Here is a 23,775-nt window from a genome sequence, read left to right as displayed (position 1 = left end):
TGACCTTAAAGAGGGAAAATAGTTACAAAAGTGACTATCACCAAAGGGTTTGGTTCTGTTCTTTGAAAGAGCATAGCATAAAGGATTCCCTCTTTTTCATGACAGTTTTTCAAATATTCCAAAACAAATTTCATGTCTGTCTTTACCCAACTCTTTTCTGATCCTGATGATACATCTGCAGTACATCTGACAATTTTCCTTCTGAGATGGTTTCCAGACCCTCGATATTGCATTTGCCATCCTCTGGATTTTAGTTGTGTGATGCGAGGTAGGTATAACATTCCATATGTGGCCTTACCAAAGCAGAGTACAGTGAAATGAAATAATTTGCCATCTAAATGCTAAAGTTGAGCCTAATTATGTACCAAGAATTGCTTCGGTGCTGGGGCTATAATTACAGAAATGAAACCACCCTTCCCCTCAAAGAGTCTATATTCTACTAAGGAAATCAGGGCACCTGGGGGAATGGTGGCCAGGAAAGAAATTATTGTTCTGGAGTCTCCAGGATGATGAGTAGAGCCATAAATCAGTCTCTTTTCAGAAACATTGTTAGTATCAATATTATTACTTTTCTCTGATCTTCCTACTAGACTTTGTGGCTAGCAGTGATGGCAGGAGAGATGACAAGATACTTGGGGTTGATGACTGCCTAGCTGGGATGAAAAGCAGGGTATGGGTAGACTAGATGGAATAGCAACTAGATGGCCCAGTGAATAGAGTGTTGGGCCTGGAGTTAAGAAGACCTAAATTCAAATCTGACCTGTGACACTTACTAGTTTTGTGATCCTTGACAAGCCACTTAACTCTGTTTGCCTCAGTTTCCTTATTTGTAAAATGAGCTGGAGAAGGAAATGACAAACTCCAGTATCTTTGCCAAGAAAACCCTACATGGTGTCTGAAAGAATCTGACAGCAGGGCTGAACTACACCATGGATAAAGGAGTTAGCATAATTTATTCACTTGTTCTTCAGTCAGGACCACTTAGCCCGAAAGGCTCCAGAATGGATTGAATTAATTCTCCCAGGGAAGGGAGGAAAGGTATGGTGTCAGGAGGTCCTTTCTGGTAGGTATTGTTCCACAGTTGGGGATGGGGTAAGGTGGATCAGTGATTCTGTGCTTCTATGAAAATAATTTTCAGAAGAGGTGAGATGGGGTGGCTAGTGTGGAAACGGGGAAGAAATAACATCTGAGTGAAGTTGCTGGGACTTAGGTAACCTTGCTTCTAGCCTGGCTCTGACCTCCAGCTGGGGTCACAAAGCATTTTTTTGGTGCAGTGGGGTGACAGTAGAAGGGCTTCAATTTCTTTATCTGAAGAAAGTTGGATTTGGTTTCTGTGGTTACTTCCAGCTCTGCCATCCTTTGATAGGTCCATCACGGGACAAAAAGATCTTCCTCTTTTATTTGCATGAATCACAGTGTTTATAAATCTTCCTATGGACTGTTAATTTCTTATTTTTTAAGCCTATGAAATGTATACTACAGTCTCAAATATCAAGCATTTTGTTTTTGTCAGCTGAATGACAGAAGACTTGATGGCTATTTGTGTTGTCCTCCAACTTTCTGAAAAAGAAGAAACCACTTTATTTTTCTTTTCTTTTCCCATTTGTTTGCCAATCATTGCTTTTATAGCCTTTTTGGCATTAGTGTTTCTCATATTACTGCTGCATGATCACTAGTTGGCTGTGCTTCTATGTCTTATGCATGGAAAATATCTTGTTCCCTAATAAGTGAAGGACTATCTCTATATTCCAATTGATGCATTGAACAAAAACAGCTAACTCAGTGTTAGTTCCAATTAGTCCACACATTTGGGTTTGTTTAAACTAAGGGGTCCAATGGTGGGGGTGGAAAACTTAGCATCCCCCCAGGGATGGGTGAATTATTTTAATTGATTGGAGGAATACAAGACTATTTAAGATGAATACTAAACAATCACCTACTGACCAAAGCCTACTCTAGACCAGTATTTTGCTTTTCAGGTTTGGGCTGCCAGAAGGGTAGAGTAGTCTTAATCATTCTTAATTAGTGTGAAGAAATTCATTAATCACTGAGTATTAGATGATCTTTACCACATATCAGTTTTTAAATCTAATTACGCATAATCATATAGTTTATTAATATTATTTGGTGACCATTAGAGCCAAAAATGTAATACTGGCAGACAAATTACTATCTATTTCATATTTTGTGAACTTGTTTTCCATGGAGAAAAGGCACATGGTCTCTTCAAGTGTTAGATTATGCATTTAGATCTCTGATTTAGTGGAACAGTGTGTAAAAGCCCCTCATAATCAGAAAATTCCCCATTGGCTCTACATCTGAAGATCCCCTAGAGTGCTGTTTGTTCTAGTGAGCATCTGGAATAGATTACATTCAGTTAATTGGCTCCAGGTCTGACTTGTTACAGACAGTAGCATGTAGTATAACCTATACAATTCTCTAAATCCACCCACTTTTAGTTAAATCACACCTACTTTCCTGTATAATTCCCTCCAGATGCTAAAGGCACACACCCATATGCTATAGAAAATGGCAAAATATCAATAGATTAATGGAGAAGTTCCTGGCGAGCCATCTTATCCATAAATTATCTCAAATTAAAAGATCCACAATTGAACTCCAAGGACTGAATTAGTCCCTTGGAAGGGAAAGTAAAGAATTCTTAGCAAAGAAGAGTACAGAGTGACTGTTTTATGGCAGCAAAATAGATTTTAAAAAGTTTCCGGCAATTGAGATTTCCCCTTCGAGTATGTTTCGGCACGTGTGGGCACTTATCAGACTTGTCATCCTGGTAAAGTAAGCGATTCTTTCTTTTTAACGTATTTAATGATATTAATGAGTTGGGTTACACTAAACAGTATGACTACTGTTCATTGAATACTAAGACATCAATCTTTCTAACTTATGATGATGGAGGCACAGGGCATGTCTTAGGAATTAATGACTAGTTGGGAGGAGTAGATAGCCCAATGCACAGCCAAGGGCCATTAACCTCAGTTGGCCATTAATTACCAGGAAATGTCCAGCACTAAGGTCGTTCTTGCTAATAAAATGAACACATGGATTTTTTTCCCCCTTTGGCTCTCTCGTGTGTGCGAGAGCACCCATGAATATTACATACCATGAAATGAGAATTACAACATATGTACTACCGCCATTTTTTAGTGATTTTGATGTTCTCTTAACATAGTGATACATACAACAGTGAAAAGAAATAAGTTGGAGTTCCATGCACTGATGAATGTGAGTAGAACTAATGGAATAAAATTTTATATGGCAGCATAACTGGAATCAAATTATTTTATATTAACTGTCTCCACCAACCGTAAGCAGGTTTGTGAGGCAAGCTCAGTTTCTCTGGTTCTCTTCCATTCACTTCCATTAGGAACCCCCGAGCCCCCCTAATATTGCCTCTTTTCTACTGCAGATAGTTAAGGTCATGACCTTTTATGTTCCTCCACAGAGGCCTTTTCTCCTTGGAGAATTGCCCTGTGTTCTGGATTTCTTTCTCTCTCCTCTTAATATTCCTCACTACACACCCTGTAAATACCTTGGTCTTGCTTCTGGTTAGCTATCACTTAGAAAGGGCCTTATAAAGCTAATTTCTACTAAGGTGTTAATAGTAAACAATCATTGAATGTTAACCTTCCCAAGGGTATTTCCACTTTGACTAGAACTTTCTAGAAACAGGAAACCCAAATAATTGAATTTCTCAGGGTAGGAATTTTAGATACTATCAGGGAGTGATTGGGAAAGGATTTAGGGGTTTAGGAGAGCAGTAAATTTCTACAAGCTTTTAAATCATACCACCTAAGTAGAAGTTGTTCATTGTCCTTATGCATGAGACTAGTCCTGATTATCATAACTAGCTGAATGAATTTCAGTTGTATACTATGATCCTTCTATTCATCTCCTATGATCCCTGTCACATGTAAATTGACACTGTTCTATCAGATAGAGGTCCATTATAATTTCTTATCATTTAATCATTAGAATTAACTAATCAGTGATAGCTAGCAGTCAACTTGTCTTTAAAGAAGCATTAATACCTTTAATAGATGAAATATTAAATAAGTTGGTCTGATGTGGAGTCTTTGGGGCTCTGGCGTTCTATAGACACATGAAGAAATGACAGAGGAAACTTGCTGGCACTTCTAATAAAATGACTTTGAATGCTGAAGTACATAGTTTTCTTGGGGCCAGGAGTTCTTTGTTTTTTGTTTTTTGTATTTCCAGAGCCTAACACTTAATAAAAATTTGTTGGATTGAATCGTATGCTTTTTCCATTAATCTATAGATTCAAATCTACTGAATCACCATTTGATTAACTGTTGAGAAGAGTGATGTCTAGTAACTAAACAAACACAGACAACACTAGCAAAATCATCCATCTGCTTTGAAGGGAATATTAGATTTCTCTGGTGTTAGATTAATTTTTTTAATTTGTAGAAAAAGTTCTTTGACATGAAAGATCATGGGAAAATATGATTATCTCTGGGTCAGTATATGTATGTCTGTGTTTCTCTATATACATGTATGGCATATATGTGTACATACTGAATAAAGGAAAACAAACTTTTTCTCTGATTTAACTAAAACTTTATTTAAAAGGAAGAAAAAAACCGGAGCTCTAGTGTCTTGAAATTAACTGATACTCCCACCTCCAGCACCATCCTGAATCTTCTCTGATTCAAAGGTCTCTCCTTGGCGCGGAATTGGTCATCTTGCACCCGGAAGTAGGGGGGCATGGCCTCTCCCTAGCACAGGATTGGTCCAATTCAAGACCAATCCCACGCCAGGAAGTAAGGGGGCGGGATCCCTGGCACGCTAGGGAATGCAGTTTCCCAAGCCACAATAGTTTAAAACCAATACATACATGCAGGGTTTTAAAAACTTTTATATTGTAGAAATAAAAATCTCATTGTTTCCCTTCCAATACCCAGCTTCTACTGAAATACCTCAATTTTTTCAATGGCTGTTGCTTCAGTGTGAGCCTGACCCCTTACTATCACTCATCCCACATGTCCAATCAATTGCTAAATGTTGTTCTATATGTAATTTCTTCTGTCTATCCACATAACCCAAACTTCCGTCCCAATTCAGGCCCTCATCTCTTCTTGCTCCCATTATTGCAGTAGCCTACTATTTCATCTTCTAGCTTCAGGTCTTTCCTTTGCTCAAATTCATCCTCCATAGTCACCAAAGTGATTTTCCAGAAGAACAATTTTAACTCCATCACTTACCTTGTTCCATAAAATTCAGTGGCTCTAGAATCAAATATAATCTCTTTCTTTTGGCTTATAAAGCCAATTTCTCCGTTTTCTGTCCTTCCAACCCTGTTTCGCCGTGTTGCCCGCCTACGCACTCGACAATTTAGGCAAACTTTCCATCTCAGAGTTCGTCGCACTTAACACTCATCTCCATGCTTCTGCCTTCCGGGCCCTGGAATACTTCCTTGAAAACTCAGCTCAAACTCCATGATGAGTATGAACCACTCACTACCTTGTCTGCCCAATTATTAGCATCTTCTCTCCGATGGTCACCTTGGCTCTGGTGTGTATGGGTTGATAACTAGCTCGCTAGATGTGGCTCTAGTAGGATAGAGAGCCAGGATGAGATGACTCCCAAACACGAGACCTAAAGGCATTGATGCTGGGTGTCTTGCTTTCCATGAGATGTTTTTCTAGTGGCTTTTAAAAGATAAATTTGAATACTCAGAGCTTTACACAGAAATGCACAATCAGTTTTCCCAGACGATTTGTTTTCCAAAACAGACCCAGTTTGTGTGCCAAAATGCATTGTTTGCAGTTCATGTTTATATATCTCTATCTATGTAGACATACATGTATACAATTATAAAATTGGTCCATTAGTCCAATATCCATTATGTAGATGCATATTATCTCCTTGCTAGGATATAAGCCCCAGGAGCAACGGGAGTGTTTTCTCTTTGGCTTTTTCCTTTGTATCCCTAGCACCTTGTAATTATTGTTCAGTTATTTCAATCATGTCTAGAGCTTCCTAAAGCCATTTGCTTTTTCTTGGCAAAGATACTAGAGTGGTTTGCCATTTCCTTCTCCAGCTCATTTTATGGATGTGGAGCCAAAACAAACAGAGGTAAGTGACCTGCCCAGGGTCATCCAGCTAGTCACTGTCAGATTTGAACTTGGGAAGATGAGTTTTCTGGATTTCAGGCCCAACACTATCCACTAGACAACCTAGCTGCCCCCTACCACCTAATAACTTCTTATTAATTAATTTTTAAAATTAACCAAATAATTGTCACAAAGAACAGGTGGAAACCATCATTGACATAGTATTACCATGATTTCCTTTAAATTCAACCCCAAATAAAGAGAAACATACAAGTAAGACATTTTTATGCATTTATCCATTTAAGAACTTATTCAGATTCACTTGTTTTGAATTTCTGTGTTCATATTGATTCACACAGACCATATAGCTCAATAATAAGTATATAATAGAGAGCCATTCTCAAAGCCATGAAGGTCTGGGTTCAAGTCCTATGTCTAAAAATTACGGGTTGTGATCCTAAGCAAGAAACTTAATATCTCATATGTACAATCTATATCATATTAACTGCTGTCTTGGGCAGGAGGCAAGTATTGGAGGAAGAGAGAGAATACAACTGAAAATCGCAGGAAACAATGAATAAAAATTATATCAACATATGAAGGAAAGAAGGAAGGAAGGAAGGAAGGAAGGAAGGAAGGAAGGAAGGAAGGAAGGAAGGAAGGAAGGAAGGAAGGAAGGAAGGAAGGAAGCCAACCCCTCTGTATTCTGGAAGATGTTTGTTCACTGACACAAAGTGGCAGACGAACATTGGAAAATTATTTCACTTCTCCAATGCCAGAGTTCCAGAGCAAGTACTGATCTACCTTGGTAGGGGGAGTTTTCTCACTGCTAAGTGGTACAGTGGATAGAGTGCTGGACCTGGAGTCAGAAAGACATGGATTCAAATCTAGCTTCAGCAACTAACTAGCTGTGTGACACTGGGAAAGTTATTTATCCTCTGTTTGTCTCAGTTTACTCATCTGGGAAAAGGAGATAATAATAGTGCCTACCTTGTAGGGTTATATAGATCAATGAAATAATAATTATAGAGTGCTTAGCACCGTGCCTGTCACATAGTAAATGTTTTATAAATGTTAGGTAGCATTATTGATTATTGGTAGATCCCTGGACAAGTGAAATTATAGGCCTAGTCCTCCCTATTATTTTCTCCTCTAAAATTAGATAAATTAGTTAGATAAATAGAGACAACTCTATATAAGATATTCTACCATTTGTTTGCTTCATGAACATGCACTAAGTTTTCCCATCATGGTTCAGCTAATACCAGCCTTGTCTGAGAACAACCTTATTCTGGATGCCAGCAGTCTCTGGGCCATGCTGGAGTTAATCCCCTAAAGGGCACCATCAGGGACTTCAAGCACTTCTCTGTGTTCAGGATTGGGTTTTGCATGAGGCTCTCTTTCTCCTGGGAGGTCCCTGACTTGGCTGTTCTTAGCCTTCCTGAGGACTGCCAGGGTGGGGTTAGTTCTGGTTCACCTACCAAATGCTTTCTTACCCCAGCCTGTGGAGGTTTTGAGGGGATGGTTATGGGGACATATTAAAATTCAGAAGGAATTTCAGGACCAATTTAAATTCCCAGAATTCTTCTGGCTTGGGAAGTAGGCAAGTTCCAAAAGGTCTACAGAGGAATTATCCCTCAATGTAATCTCCCAGAGTGTTAAATTCGGGGTTCTGTGTGGTCATCGTCCCTCAAGCATTTGGTGAACCCCTGTCTTTATCCACTTGGAGCAGTCCTGCTTGATAGACCTTTAATAACTTAACCAGATCCTATGTATTTTCATTTTTGCTTCACAAATCATTTAAGAATTAATTACCTTTGGAATGTACTTCTGATTAATAATGAACAAAAGTGCTCAAAGAAGCTGCTAAATGTATTTGTACAAGATTTACAGATGAGTACCAGTCATTTCCAGGCTAGGGCAAGTTGTAACTATTGCTCCTTTCCAGAATTTTATTTGGGGGATGAAGTTCACATTGCTTTTGGTAGCAAGAAGCCAAAGCTTTTAGGAAGCTACTCTTTGGAATGGAAGAAGGTAGTTGGTATTTAATTAAAAAAGAAAGAGGTACAATTAGGATGTGAAGCCATTCCCCTTCCCTTATCCCCCTGGGAACAAGAGCAGGTGGGCCTGGCAGGAGTACCTCCTGCTCCCATTCACATGGTCATCTTCCCATTTTTGGCAGTTGCTTTTCTCATTCAAGTCTGTCCTTTTTATTCATTTAAACTCAATTTCACCTTTATAAAATTTTACAGGGGGTACACTGTGCTGTATAATTTGCCCAGCCCTTCCCTACTTCTCCCCTGTCAGGGAGGATAAATTCGCACAGTCAGTGCAAAGAAAGTGCCTGAATTGTCAGCATAGTCATAGGTCTGAATTGTGTCTGGCACTGGAAGGACTTCAGAAGCCAGCGGTACAACCCCCTCAATTTCTAAATCAGTAAACTGAGATTAAATCATTTTCCCAGGGTTACATGTAGAGTCAATATCAAAGGAAGTATTGGAATCCCAATCTTTTTCCTCTAGAACCAATGAAAGGAGTGTTGGGATGAGAGGGACACCAGCTTTCTGCCCCTGACCTTATCTGTAATTTATGTGATGTGGGACACATTGTTTCCTCATTTGTATGAGGGTGCAAAAAAGACCCGACATAATGTGATTTTTTTTGGAAGTTTAGCCTGGTAGACAAGATTACAAAAGTGGAGCAGAAAAGGGAACTTAGTGGCTGCCATTTCAACCCCCTGATTTTAGAGATGAACAAAATTAGTCCTAGAAAGTTGAAGTGGAATGACGAAGATCCCATAGATAGTAATTGACAAAAAAGAGGTTTCTGACCCTAAATATCTTTTCACTTCCTAATCTAGTGCTCTTTTCACTGCATTAAAAATCTCGAGATAAATTTTGAGGACTAATTAAACTTTGAATTAATTACAAAATGGATTTGTCACTGAATTCTATTCTATGATGACTACTATTACCAGAGTCAGAAAAATATCCAAACCTCTAGAAATGTAAATTAGATGAAACTCATCTTCTTTGTTTGATTTTTCCACTTTCAGTATCTCCTCTTACTCTAAACACCCCTTTATGGCAATAAAGCTGACATTTTAGACATCTAGGTGGCGTATTGAACTCTGGAGTTGGAGTCAGAAGACTTGAGTTCAAATTAGACATTAGACATTCTTATTACTACTATTAGCGAAGATTTATATAACACTTACTATGGACTAAGCCTTTTTAATTATGGTCTCATTGGATCCTCACCTGTGTAGTAGATGCACCCCATTTTATAGCTGAGGAAACTGAGACACACTTGCCCAGGTCACACAGATACTAAGTGCTTTTTGTAGAATTTGAATTCAGGAATTCCTGACTCTAAGCCTAGCACTCAGGTGCACCACCACCTGGCTGTTTTGACTAGCTGTATAAGCTAGGACCAAACTCCTGCCTGCCTCAGTTTCCTTTTTCATAAAACAGGGATAGTAATAGTATCCTACCTTCTGGGGATGTTACAAAGAGCAAATGAGAATAATTTTCAAAGTACTTAATAAACCTTCAAGTACTATAGTACAAATGTATTAAAATACTATATAAATGCCAGCTAGCATTGTCACTGCAAAATTCACAATAAAGTCCAAGAGTAACTTCAGATACTATGCTCCAGGCTTATGTGCATTTTAGAAGACTACAAATGGACAGAGAATATTGCTGCCTAAACTCAAAGGAATCCATCTCAAATACAGTCACCTATTTCCCCCATGAATAAAGTCATCTCTGACTGTTCTGAGTGCTTGGCTTCACTTTGTCTTTTACAGATTTCATACAGATGACCTGAGGCAGTATATGAGCAAACAACTTGAAATAAAATACTACGTAAATATAAGATTTTAATCACTTATTGAAATCTGGGGAAAATCCTTTAATTTTTATCTTGGGACCAATCATGATAACTTCACCTTATTTTCTTTGAAAATAGTTACATTAGACTTATTGCTGTGCATAGATCAAATAAAACAACAGTATTCTGTTTTTTTTTTCCTTTTCAGATTAAATTAGCATTGTCCAAGAGGAGGGACTTTTTAGCCATGAATGCCAAAAAGGATCAAAGAGAAAAGTGTGGGAGCCAAGATTTACACCCCCTGCATGCCTTTGTGATGCTAAGTATGATTGTGGTGTTACTTCCAGTCATTGGAACGTCCAAACAAAATATTCCAAGACTCAAACTCTCATACAAAGGTAAATTTCTAAATGTGTTTTTCCTAGTATGTAATTGTATTATGATTTCAAAAGTGTAATTTTTTTAATACTATTGAACATTTCCTTACAATGAGAGTATAATCTTTTTAAATATATGGAAAAAAGTTATCCAAAAATATTTTAATAGGGGAAAAAGGAACAATGTTTTTGCATATGATTTGTGGTCCATTATTAGTATGGACAACACACATTGCTTCACAAACCCAGGAAGTCTGATAGTCTGCAAAGTTTTAAATAATTTTAAAATCCCAGAAAGTAGAATAATTTATAGGATCAGAGATTTAGGCCTGGAAGATAATTTATAGGTCATTTAATAAAATTCCCCTTCATTTTATATGTGAGGAACTTGAGTCCAAAAAAGGTTAAGTGAAAAATTCTCCTGAAGAAAGAAGTAGTGAGTCCCACAGTTAGGATTTAATCTCAAATACTCTGACTCCTTTTAGTTTATATTTAGCAGTTTGTTTGTTTTTTTACTCTAGCTTGTTACCACTTAGCTACAGAAAGTTAATTTATGTCTCATCAGAAATATAAAATTGTTTATCATTTTTAAATGATATAACAAACATATCTCAGTATCATAGTACTCTAGAGATAAAGTGTACCTTTTAAAGTATACCTATTTAAAAATAAACAGTGAAGACCTGTTACTTTTTCAATTCTAAAGACTTGAGTAATTTATCCAGGGTAGTGCCCTTGAAGACTGAGTAAAGTCAAGAATAAATGGAATCAAATCTTTTTCCTGATACCTATGAACTGAGTGATTCTGGGAAATTCACTTAATCAATGTTGTGTCTCAGTTTCCTCACTTGCAAAATAAAGGGGTGCTGGACTTACCTAGCAATTAGGGTCCCCTCTGCTCTGAATCTATGACCCAAAGACCCTATACAGATGGAGAACAGATTATGAAGAGAGAGCAAAAATTGTGATCAAATGTATCAAGTTGATGGAGAGTGGTGGTGTTAACCACAGGGTCAGTTAAGATAGCAAGACTGTGTGTTCACAGAGGATTTATGGCAGATTCTGGATATGCCCTAGAGCGCTGGGCTTGTTCCTAGAGTGAAGCTTGCTGTGTGGGATCAGGGGGATCATGGGTACCAGGGTAAAGCTGAGAATAGCTAACTCTGCTGATACTTTAAGCCTCTGATTCCCAATATATTCTGGGGGCTCCGTGTTCTCTTGCTGTAAGGATTAAGGGAGCAATGCACTAAGAACACCAAAAGGACCCAAGTGAGCTTGGAAAGTGATAGAAAGCAGAGGGCAAGTTTGAATGGGTCTATAAAGGGTGGTGTAGGAGAAAAGACTGATTTATAGCAGATCAGTAGTTATAATTCCAGCTCTATCTTGTTGTAGTATGTAATGTTGTAATATGTAGTGTTGTAGTATGATGGTATGATTGTGGGTTAGTCACTGAGGTCAATTAGTCCTTTCAAGCCTCAAATCAAGAGACAGCGTAGAATAACAGAATAAGCACTGGCTCAGTTCAGTACCACTTTGTCCCACTCTAGGGGAAAAAATGGCATTCGGATGTTGGCATGACCTTATTTCTAGGCTCTTTATTTCTCATCTAGAATCTTTTGCTAATAATCAGCCAACTAGTCTTCTTAAACACCTAGAAAAAGCCAGGCACTGGGCAAAGCTCTGAAATAGGAATTAACCCAAAGGCAGGGTAATAGTGCGGAAGGTGCATGTATGCTCTGTCCTAAACAGGAAAGCTAAGAACTGTCATTTCTCTCACCTGTTTTTTCCTCCTTTTCACAGGAGAGTTCTGACCAATGAATTACAATCAGTTGATTTAATTTTAAATCCAAACTTTATACTTTGGAAGGGATCATCAATTTAAAATATCTTTTTGAGAGAATGATAATTTTGGTAGCATGCCAATGATCGCTTCCTACCCAACTGAAGAATTAATGTTGTTTTGTTTTTTGATCATTTAGTGTTGCATGGGCATAAGCTCAACTTCCTTTCCCTAAACCCTATGTATGATTCATTCATTCTTTGGGACTGACGAAGTCCAACAATATATAGAGGCTATAACTGCCTCGATATGGGAAGTGTTAGTAGAGACAGCAGCATCCAACAGCTGCAAGACCATTTCGAGGTGTTTTCTTAGACACTCAGCAGAAGTTCAATAGTCGTTATGGCTGAAGAATGTTCTCCAAGAATCACTTAGCTTTGAAGCTCAGCATACACATGAACTTAGTTAGTGATATTGTCATATGAAGAGATTTCCTTTCTGTTGCCTGGTTGGGACTCTCATATTTATTATGCTAAATCTGTTACTAGTTTGAAATAAATTAGTCATATGGCAGGTCAAATCTTATAGGGTGCTTGCTGTACTTTGTGTAATATAATTGTGAACTAAGAATAACCTTAGACTACTGACCTCCATCAACTTCCTAAAAGTGTGTAAACATCTTGTATCTCACAACAGCTTTCTTTTCAAAATCACAAAAGGGCCTCACTTGGATGAGAAAATTTTGTACAGAGGACATGTGGATGCCTAGATTGTTATTTGAGTAAATCTCTGAAGACTAGAAGAAACATAGCAGAAAGGGTAAAGGGACAAACAAGTTTGATGGAAGAAAGGGAAATGACTACCTTTAAATGTGCAAAAGTTATGTCCTTTAAAGCGAGATGTGGGTAGTCTTCCCTCTTGGTTCTCTTCATGTTCCCCTCCTAGTCATCTCCCCTTTGCTGATTTACTTTGTGTTTTAAGTAAATTTATTTTCTTTCTTAAACCAACTTAATACATATTTAGTCATCACTTTATTTAGATCTCTAATGTAGAACCTCCCAGAACAGAAACCAGTCAGCACAAGTTGACAAGTTGAGGCATGAAACAAAGATCTCAGAATCTGATACTGCTTTTAAGACATGATGGGTTTATGAGAGAAAGTAAATAATTTCATGCTCTTGATTTTATGCTCTTTTGAAAACTCTCAATCTCTTTCTCTCTCTGCATCTCTCTCTGACTCTCTCTGTTTGTCTCTCTCAACACACAAACACAAGTACCTGTGTGCATACACAAAATTGTGGAATTCATTCACTACCTAACTGTTGTGCATTTCTTCATTGTTTTGTGACTGAATTCCTAGAGAAGGTCTCTAGAATGGGTTTCTGCATTTCCTTTAGTTTCACTCTCTAACTCTTTGCATTCTGACTCCCACTGAAACTGCTCCCTCCAGAATTGTTAATGATTTCTTAATTGTCTAATCAAATGGCCTTTTCTCAGTCCTCATCCTTCTTGACCTCTCTGTAAAGTTTCACACTGTGGGTTCTCCCCTAATTTTTTAGAACACTGTTCTCTACTTTTTCCCCTACCTATATGGCCACTCCTGTTTTCTTTGATGGATCCATATCCATGTCACTCCTGCTAAGTGGGAGAAGTTCCCCATCTTCTTTTCTCTCTTAAGACTTTTTCAATTGGTGATCTCATCCATCCCATGGTTTCAAATATCATCACTTTGCAGATGATGCTCAGATCTACTTGTGTAACACCAGTCTCTTCACATCTCCAACTTGCTTTTGGACACCTCAAACTAGAAATCTCATAGCTAACTCAAGCTAAATGTGAGGTGGTGAAGGGAACGAGAATGGAATGATGGATGGGAGAAAGGAGAGATGAAAGTAGAGGAAGGGAAAGGAAGGTAGCAGTCAGCAGCCTGGAGGAAATTGACCATAGCCCTTCTGGGCTCAAATAAAAGATTAGAGAGCAATTTAGCAGAATAGCTGGGTTTTATTTAGATTAGGAAAGGGAAAGTTTAGGTAGGGAAAGATGGTCTCTTCTGTCTACCAGGTAGAGAGAGTTACCTCTACAGGGTCCTGAGACAGAGCCACCTCCAGGCTCAAAAGAGAAAAAAAAATAAAAACCTAAAAGGCACCAAACTTTCTCTTTTACACTTTCTCCAACACCTCCCACAAAGGAAGTCACAGGTGTTGGGGGAAGTAGTAGCAGAGAGTCCTGGGAGATGTAGTCTTCCAGGGCTTACAATAATTTTAAATGCCACATCAAGATGTTCAAAACAACGATAACTTCTTGTTTTCCTAGATAACATATTTAAATATTAGAAGGAAATTATTAGTTACGTAAATAGCTACAGCATAAATATAAAGTAAATACAAATTTACACAAAGGATTCAAATACAACATTTGGAAGTTCTCTCTCCACAAAATCTCTCACATCTGGCTCCTTCTCTGTAGTCCTGCTGTCACTGTCATTGTTTAAATCCTTATTATATTTCCCCTGGATCTTCCAGTTCCATTGTTGTAATGATAATGATTGTGGATCATATTTATATAATTGTGGTCATCAAAGTATTTTCCACAGAAGAACATTATGTGTAATATACTGAAATAGTATTCTCATTTTATAAATGATTCTAAGACATAATAATTTAAGTGGTTTTCTCTGTTATACAGCTAGGAAATATTACAGCTGATAACTGAGTCCTAGATCGTCTCTACTTGCCCCAAACTTTTGCTTAAGCCTATTCATTTTAAAGGAGGAATGAGTGGGAACAAAAATATTTTTACAGAAAAATTAAATTCAAAAGCTTTATTTGACCAGACTTTATAAGCTACTTATAGTCTGGGCAAGTGAGCTTAAAGTTCCAATAATTCTAATAGAAAATATAGAAGAAACAACAAACAGAGATGAAATGGCTGATTTGAAGTATACTTCTGCTTTTAAGATAATAGTCTTAATAATAATCAAAATGTAGTTTGGAGTCATAGAAAACATAAATTACTTAGGCACTTCTGGGTATAGTGGGTAGAACACTAGGTCTGGGGTCAAGACGACCTGAGTTCAACTTTGACCTCACACGCTTACTAGTTGTATAATCCTGACCAATCACTTAACATCTATTTCCCTGAGTTTCTTATCTATAAAATGGGAATAATAATTCTACCTACCTCCCAGAGTTGCTGGGTAGATCAAATGAGATAATAATTATAAAACTCTTAGCTCAGGGCCTGGAATATACAATACACTATATCAGTGTTAGCTGTTATGATTACAAGTGAAAAAGGCCAAAGAGACTAGAGATAATCTACTTCATTGTCTTAATTTTATATATCATGAAGCTGAAATCCGTAATTATGAAATAACTTTCCTACTCATATCAGTACCAGAGCTGGAATTAGAGTCCAGGTCCTTTATTTCCCATTCTACTCCAAGGGGACTAATAAGAAATAAAAACAATGATTTTAATAAGTACCATTAATAATATTTAATATACAACTGTTGAATGTCTGTAAACTTAGTTTTATAAAATACTCTCCTCTGAGAAAGAGGGAAAGGAATTAGGAGAGCTAGGGCCCTTTCATGGTACCCCACATTTATTCTTGAGTAATTTTTAAAATTTTTGTAAACTCAGGTTCTTCATCTGTAATATTAGGGTATAAGTTTAGATGGTTTCTATGTGGGTGCTAAATTTGTATTTGTTTAACTTTGTCTCATAGTTTGTTTTTTTTATCAATTAAAAACCCATTTCCAGACTTCTTGGTAGACATTCAGACATAATAAATGAATGAATTAATTTAATTAAAGCCTGATATAAAATGTAAGCCACCATAGTAGTTGTGCCACAATGTTTGTGAATCTTAATTCAGAATTCCTCTGCCATACTTGACAGAACATGCATTTGCAATGCCAGAATGAAACAAAGCTCCCCTTTGTCAGCTTGTCCATTCCTGCTTTAGTTAATGAATTTTTGAATCCATGCACCTTCATTTCTAGCTGTGGGAAAGAATAAAGGTGAGGAATCATTAAATTGGGCTAACTAGGTGGATCATACCCTTCAATGGTTCAGCAATAAGTTAAGGAACTGTCTCCCACCAATATATTAATTAATTCTGGGCATATAAATGATCATTTTAAGGCAAATAATAAAGCAACTATTCCCTTGCAAGGGAAATTCCTATTATATTGATGAGAAGTTGGGATACTAATTAAAAATTTGAGCTAGGAATTTTTTACTCATAATTTTAATTTGTTCTAGTGTAAATAAATAGACATAATGAAGTATTTTAAACTTTTTTTTTTACCAAAATAGCCTACTAGTTTCAGTGTCAAAGTGCAGGAAATTTCACCAATTTTGATGATCAGTGAATTGACGTATTAAATTGATCTATTATATCACTAATTTCAGTATCATTCACTGATAAAAATCACCATAATTTAATAGTCTTAAAATATTATTCCAAAATTAGGTCTGGGTCTTAGGCCTGGCTCTGCCATTAATTAAAATAATGACAAGTCTCTTTTTTCTTTTCTGAACCTATTTTCTCATATATAAGAATAAAAGTTTGCACTGGATGACTTTTAGGGTTTTTTTCCAATTCTAAGAATCCTAAAAACCTTTATATAAATAATATTTATTTCAGTTCTCATATTTAGTTATTATTTTACTTGGAATGTTTGACACCAGAGTAATGACTTCATAATTGAATCGATTTGTTTGAATTTATATCATAGTTGCCTAGACCCAAGTAGTACAGCATGCTTTCTTGTCCATCCATCCATCCATCAGTCCTTCCATGTATCCAGTATATATTAAGTACTAGTTATGGGCAGCTGGTTAGCATTGTGGATAGAGTGCTAGGCCTCAAGTCAGGATGTGTGACCCTAGGCAAGTCACTTGGGCCTGTTAGCCTGTTTCCTCATCTGTAAATGAGCTGGAGAAGGAAATGACAAAATACTCCAGTATCTTAACAACAACAACTTACTTATCTGTATTTGTATAAATAATATAAATCTATATTCATATAGGCATTTCATATATGTGATATCATCAGTATTATATAATGCATTATATATGTGATACATACATATTATATATGCACGTGTGCATAATATATGTGTAGGTCATATGTATAAATATGCATGTGAAATGTGTATATTATATTACTGTTTATATTGTAAAATACATATTATATAAATATATACATACAAATACAAAAAAATAAATATAAAACAAACAACACATATACAAAATAAATTCTGGATAAAGGGTACCAGCAGCCAATGACAGGATCAGGAAGTGTGTTTCTGAGCTGAGTCAAAAAGAAAGTCCACAATCTCACAGGACTAGAAGAACAGTAGAGGGAGTCGATGCCAGCTATGGTGGATGGCTCTGCCAAGGATATAAAGGTATAAGATGAGGAAATGTCATGTGTTTGGAAGAGGTCATCAGTTTGGCTAGAACATAGAGTCCTTGGGGAATGATGTTCAAAAAGTCTAAAAAGGTAACCTGGAGCCAAGCTGCTAAAGATTTTATCTTCTAATTAGGACCATTTACTTTATCTTAGAAGCAAGGTGGAGCCTCTGGAGTATCTTGAATAGAATATGAAATGGTCACTTTAATACTATCTGGTTGGCAGCTATATAGAGCATCTCTGGTGTGTATATGTGTGTGGGAGGGTGGAGGCTGGAATGAAGAGTGACCAGCTGGGAATCCACCAGAAGTAAGTTTGAGATGCCTTTTGGACATCCCTTTGGAAATGTCTAATAGGCAATCTGATATATAGGGATGGATTTCAAGTGAGAGATGGGGGCTGTATAAATAGATCTTGAGTTGTCTTCATAGAAATGATGACTAAAAAGACAGAAACTAAAGAGATTGAAAAGAAAGAGCACCAAGAAATAAGGGGGACCCAGAACAGAACTGTAGATTTGTTTGGGAGAAAATGGTGTTCCAGTAAAGGAGACTAAGCAGGACTCTGAAAGATAAAAAGAGAACCAGGAGACAGGAGAGAGCAATGTCTCTTATGAATGACTGAATGAATGAATGAATGAACAAATGAATGAATGAAAAAACATTTATTCAGTATTTATGTGCCAAGTACAGGGGGATACAAACAGAAGAAGCGAGATCATCCCTGCTTTAAGTTCACACTCTAAATTGAAGAAGACTATATATATATATATATATATATATAAAACCTTTGAAAGGAGTTAAGAAAATACATGTCAAACCAGCAAGAACATTCTTTTGCTTTATCAACACACCTACTTTATAGAAACTTTATTCCATTATGACATTATTATAGTCATGTTCTAGCTATAAAAACTTTTTTAAAAGGTCACTAAGAAAAAATGCTATAGCAAAGCTTTTGAGACTAACGATGGGAGAAGCCTTGTAACTTCTAATCATGAATGTTTCTTATTCTTTGTTATATAAAATTTCTCCCATTGAAACCTTGCCAGTAGAAATATCTATCATTTAAAATCATGGGTGTGTACTGAAATGTCAAAATGTGAAACTGTTATGATCCCACTTAGCATCCTGCACTGGCAAGAGGGCAAACTTGATGATACAATAGAGTTCAGACTTTTCAAAATATGTTCTCTTATCTCATATCTGGTGATTTATTATTGCTATGGATAATGTTCTGTCTAGCACCTAATTAACCAAATAATTAGCAAGTTTCTGTTTGCAAAATACAGGAAAAATGAAAAGCAGAAGCAAGAGAGAATATAAATTTTCTGATCTTGAAATACAGTCATAAGAGTATTGGCCAGAAATTTACTTTTTGCCCTGGAAATTGACCAGGGTGATTCAGTTTTACATAATCATCATTATTATTAGGTTAGAAAATATAGACTATAAAATTGTGCATACTTAAACAGTTTAATTAGTGGCTTGGGAAAATAGAACAAAGAAAATTAAAGAGAGATGGAGAAAGGTAAAGGTATCTGAGCATGGGGAGGGCTGTTAGTTATTCATATCCTAAAACTCAGCACAGTGGTTTGCACATAGTGGGCACTTACACTTATTGATTGATATTTTAGCATGAACTGTTATGATAACACTGTTTTTCTCTGAACTCCCATCTAAGGATTAAGTACTTTTGAAGGGAGTATTTCAGGGGGAGGCTGTGAATTGTGCTAAAATAGGGTTTTCTGAGTACTCAGATGATTATATCAAAATATTGGTCATGAAGAAGAAGGAATGTCCTAAGAGGTGATAGATGGGCAAAAGAAGGGAGGGAGGTAGGCTTCAAAAATAAAACTGGTTTACTTTTTAATTTTTCCTAGGATCATTCACGTTACCCAGTCATCACAGAGATTAGATGACAAGGGAAGACAATCTATAGAGGAATGTTAGGGGTCTCCCAATCATATAGAGATTATTTTATTTTATGAGAGAAAGAGATAAATGAGAGAGACAGAGACAGAGAGAGAGAGAGAGAGAGAGAGAGAGAGAGAGAGAGAGAGAGAGGGAGAGAAAGAGTGAGAGAGAAGAGGATGGTGATGATGATGATGAGGGTGATGGTAGAGATAATTGTGGTGGGAATAATGGGGGGGTGGTAATGATGATGACAGTGATTATGAGGTTTTTCCTGCGGGTTTGTGAGCTTAACAGGAAGAATCTTGCAATAATGGGGCCAGGAGGCTTGGTTTCAAATTGAATCTTCTAATCCTAAGTAGGACATGACTCTGTGTATCAAAGAGTCCAGCTTCCTATAGTCAGGGTAGAAGCCCATTCTTTTGAACTTAAAATCAGGCTTCCAGATCTGCCACTGGAGAAGATTTGAGAAGTTCCCTCTTCAAGGATAGAGTAAGCTGGAATCATAGTGAAGTGGTCAGGTACGTAGAGAAGGTTTTGGAAAGGTAGGTCCTATGGTTAGTTATGCTTGGTAAAATAAAGGTTACATAAAGATATTTAAAATCATTTCCCTGGGTTTTGAGTCTATTTAAGTGGGTACTTAAAATCTATTTTCTCAGGGTTGAAAAGAAATTAGAAGACACGGTTAAATTTCAATTCTACCAGTTACTAGATGAGTGACTTTGAGCAAGTATCAGAATGATTACTCTTTAAAGCTCCTTTTCAGCTCTAAATTTATCCAATTCTGTAAAATTATAAATATCATATCAAAAAAGTATAAGACCTTAAAGATCTTATTCTTTTTTGATTCCCAAAAAGTGTGCCATAGGAATGCAATTCTTATTAGATTGCTAACAATCATTTTTTAAGTAGTCTTTTAGGTAGTACAGAGAATGGAGTACTAGTTATAAAATCAGGAATATCTCAGTACAGATCCATCCTTTGGCATTTGCTAGTGGCATAACTCTGGGCATATCACTGAACCTCTGCCTACCTCAGTTTCCTCAACTATGAAATGGGAATAATAACGGCCCCCTACCTCACTGGGTTGTTATGTGGGTCAGTTGCATAATTAATGCTTCTTTTATTTCTTTCAAGAATAAACTTGTGTCTCCACCCAGGTTAAGTATCTCTGGCAATAATGTTAGAATTGTGCATCCAACTGTGTAGGGAGTGGCAACGGGAAGGACTTTGGTCATCTAATAGACACTGAGAAAGTTCTCTTGGAAGAATGTACATGACTATTGTGTCCATTTATTAGGCTTTTTATGACTATTCACTCTTTTCCTGTGAGAGAGGAAGTGAATAGATCATCAGAGTGAATTGTTCTCTGAAGAAAATTGTCACTAGGTGACAGTTCACTAGGCGGTAAATGGGATTTGGTCCAGAGAAACATTTTTTTTTAGTGGTAACTAAAATAAAAAGTGATAATACAAAATAGGAAAGTTCTATCTATAGGATTTTTTCTCCTTTTGTTTTAGGCCCTTTGTGGTATGCTAAAGGGCAAAAAGCAGCTATGTATTAGACAGCTAGATTATTTTTTAAAGTGGTTCAACTTTTTTGAATTTTATAAAATTACCTCTCAATTCTACTTGTATTTTCCTCAAAATAATTTTTGTGAGGTAAGTAGTATTAGCGCTATTATCCCTATTTCCGATACTGAGAAAATTGAGACTCGACGAAGTTAGATGACTTCCATATTGGTCATAAAGTTTGTGTCATTTAAACCTCAGTACTGCAGCATGTTATCTCTTTATCTGAAATACATGCATAAGATACATGAGGAAAATAGGTTATATGGATTTTTGAAATTACTAAGTGATCAAATAATCCTGTTGGCATAATAATTAAGGCCACCCATTTTTATAATAATAGTGGTGGCTAGATGATTAGCCTTAGAAGATCTATCAATTTTATGTGGTCCTTGCACCATATATTATTAATAGTTAATCTCCTAGTTAGATGCTCTTGGGTAAATCATTTCACTTTCTTCAACATTGGTTTCCTTCTCTGTAAAATGCTAGCATCCCCACTTTTCTGTGCTAAGATATTTTCATTCTGGTTATTATGGAACAAGTGTAAGCTTAAAAAATAATATACAATATCTCCAAGTATTATATTTTGCAAGGTTTATTAATAATAACTTGAAGTAAAGAAACATAAAAAGCTAGAGTAAAGAAGGAACCTAACTAACCCAGCCACAGTCATGAGAGAAGAGAGCGAGAGGGCAGGGTGACAATAAACTGATTTACAATACATAAGGATGCTACGTGGATGAAGGGAAAAGGATTCTGGTAGATGGAGTCCAAGGGTTCAGGACTTCTAATTACACACAGGAGAGGCAGAACAGAAAGAATCTTGGACTTGAGAGGCAGAAGATGTAGGTTCATATCTCACCTTTGCCTCTTTCTATCCATGTAACCCGTAGACAAGTCATTTAAATTTCATCAGTTTTTTCATCATAAAATAGGGAGGCTGAGTAGATGAGTCTATCCTTTCTCCTCTTTACATATTGAGATATGTTTATTACCCATTTCATGTGTTTATACTGTTCTCCTAAAAGTGCTGCTCATTTGCCTTTACAAATATAAAAACGTTCTGTTTGTTGAGAGTAGTAGCTTGAGTTCTCCAACATTCAAGTTGGAAGAGATGGTTCTGAATTAATGCTTTAAGACAAGAATTGTAGCCTATAAAGAAAAGAAGGAAATAAGTGACTGACTTGGGACAAATCATCTCATTTCTGGGAACCGTAGTTTTCTCATCTGTTACATTATAGCTTTGGTGTAAGTCATCTAAAATTATTTGGCCTAGGGATTTTCAATAGTGTGGGGGTCATCCTTTTCCTCTCCCATTAACCCATGTCCAGTGCTTATCTCTATAGCAAAATCCTTCATATTTTAAATTTTTATTTATCAAATTAGGAGAGGTCAATCCTAAAATCTTATGTAGACTAATAAGGGAGCAAGAGGCGGTTAAATGATCTTAGATCTTAAAGTTTCCAACTTTAAAGTTCTGCATATTAGCCATTTCAGAAATAGTCAGGTTTTGAACTCAATGATATTCTATTTCTAGAAATATTCATTTGAGATTACATCTTGGTATAGTGAATAATGTCAGACTTAAAGTCAGAAGATTTAGGGTTGAATTCTTCCTCTGACACTAGCTGTATCACCCTGGACAAGTCACTTGAACACTATTAGTCTGTTTCCTCAAAACTAGATTGGAAAAAATGCTTAAGAGGTCTCTTCTGCCTCTAAAACGACGAATATTTATTGAGATATATTATTCTTGCTTGGTCATTTTTCATTTATATCTGACTCTTCATTTCCCCATTTAGGGTGGAGTGGTTTTCCATTTCCTTCTCTAATAGATATTTTTACCTTTGTTATAGAGGCAATAGATAAATAGATCTGGCCTGGGAAATAGGAAAACCCAGATTTAAATTCCATTTCAGACATTCTGGCTTTGTGACTGTTGAAAACACAAAGGCTCTTAAATCTGTGGCTCAGGCAAATATCTAAACCGTGGAGCAGGTGCCAATCTGGTAGGGACTTCCCTATACTGGTGGAATCCTAGGTCTGGTCCAAACAGTCCATCCGAGAGGTTCAGTAGAATAACAGATAAAGAATGAGACAGGTGTTGGGGTCACGACAGATTTTCCAAGCAAGAAACAGCTGGCAGGGAGCAAGAGGAGAGGTTGCTAAAGAAAAGAGTAAGAACAAGGTGATGATGGGGAATGAGGTCAAAGAGACAGCCTGTACTTAAGATAAAGAAAGAATGTTTAAATTATCTTGGGAAGGAGCTTGTACTATTGAACTTCACCCCTCTCGAGCTCATGTCTCCCTGTGAACTGCTCTCATGGGAAACTCTTTTGCCTTCCACCTAAATCACACCCCTTTCCCCCCCTTGTGAAAACACACTTTTTGCCCAAAAGGCTGACACGGCATGGCTCAGTGCCAGAGCAGACCTGGTTGTGGGGAGGAAATTCTTCTCTAAAGAGCCTTGACAGTAAAGTTGGCAGTTTGTTAACTTATTTTCACAGATTACTCCACTGAATACTTGTCTCTTTTTCTGTCTCCAGATCACCTGGGTAGAGCACTTCATTGGGGTTAGAATGTGTCTTTAGGAGCTAACGATTTTGTGTTCCGTCTTTTGATGGAAGATGTGTTGGTAAGAGAGATAGATGACTTTGCTTGGCTTGGCAAAACTGCAAGAAAGATAACCTGCTTAGGAAAGAGGGAACCTGTTCAAATCCCTGTCCCAAAGCTGCCTTCAAAATAACCCATACTTACAGACTAGGAGATTTCCACATG

At 36.9% G+C, this 23,775-nt stretch overlaps 1 protein-coding gene across 1 annotated transcript in view; it reads left to right on the top strand.

The window, feature by feature from the left end:
• SEMA3D (semaphorin 3D) overlaps positions 1–23,775 on the top strand; it is a 231,629-nt gene that overhangs the window by 83,469 nt on the left and 124,385 nt on the right. Inside the window, exon 3 of the mRNA XM_044677285.1 lies at positions 10,138–10,327. Within this exon, the coding sequence (XP_044533220.1) occupies positions 10,177–10,327 (151 nt within the window). The 5' untranslated portion in view covers positions 10,138–10,176. The remainder of the gene's footprint in view (positions 1–10,137; positions 10,328–23,775) is intronic.

This window comes from Gracilinanus agilis, chromosome 5 (assembly GCF_016433145.1).
Source record: "Gracilinanus agilis isolate LMUSP501 chromosome 5, AgileGrace, whole genome shotgun sequence".
Taxonomy (NCBI): Eukaryota; Metazoa; Chordata; class Mammalia; order Didelphimorphia; family Didelphidae; genus Gracilinanus; species Gracilinanus agilis.
The sequence above is the reverse complement of the archived record's forward strand: the minus strand, read 5'-3'. Positions and strand labels throughout refer to the sequence as shown.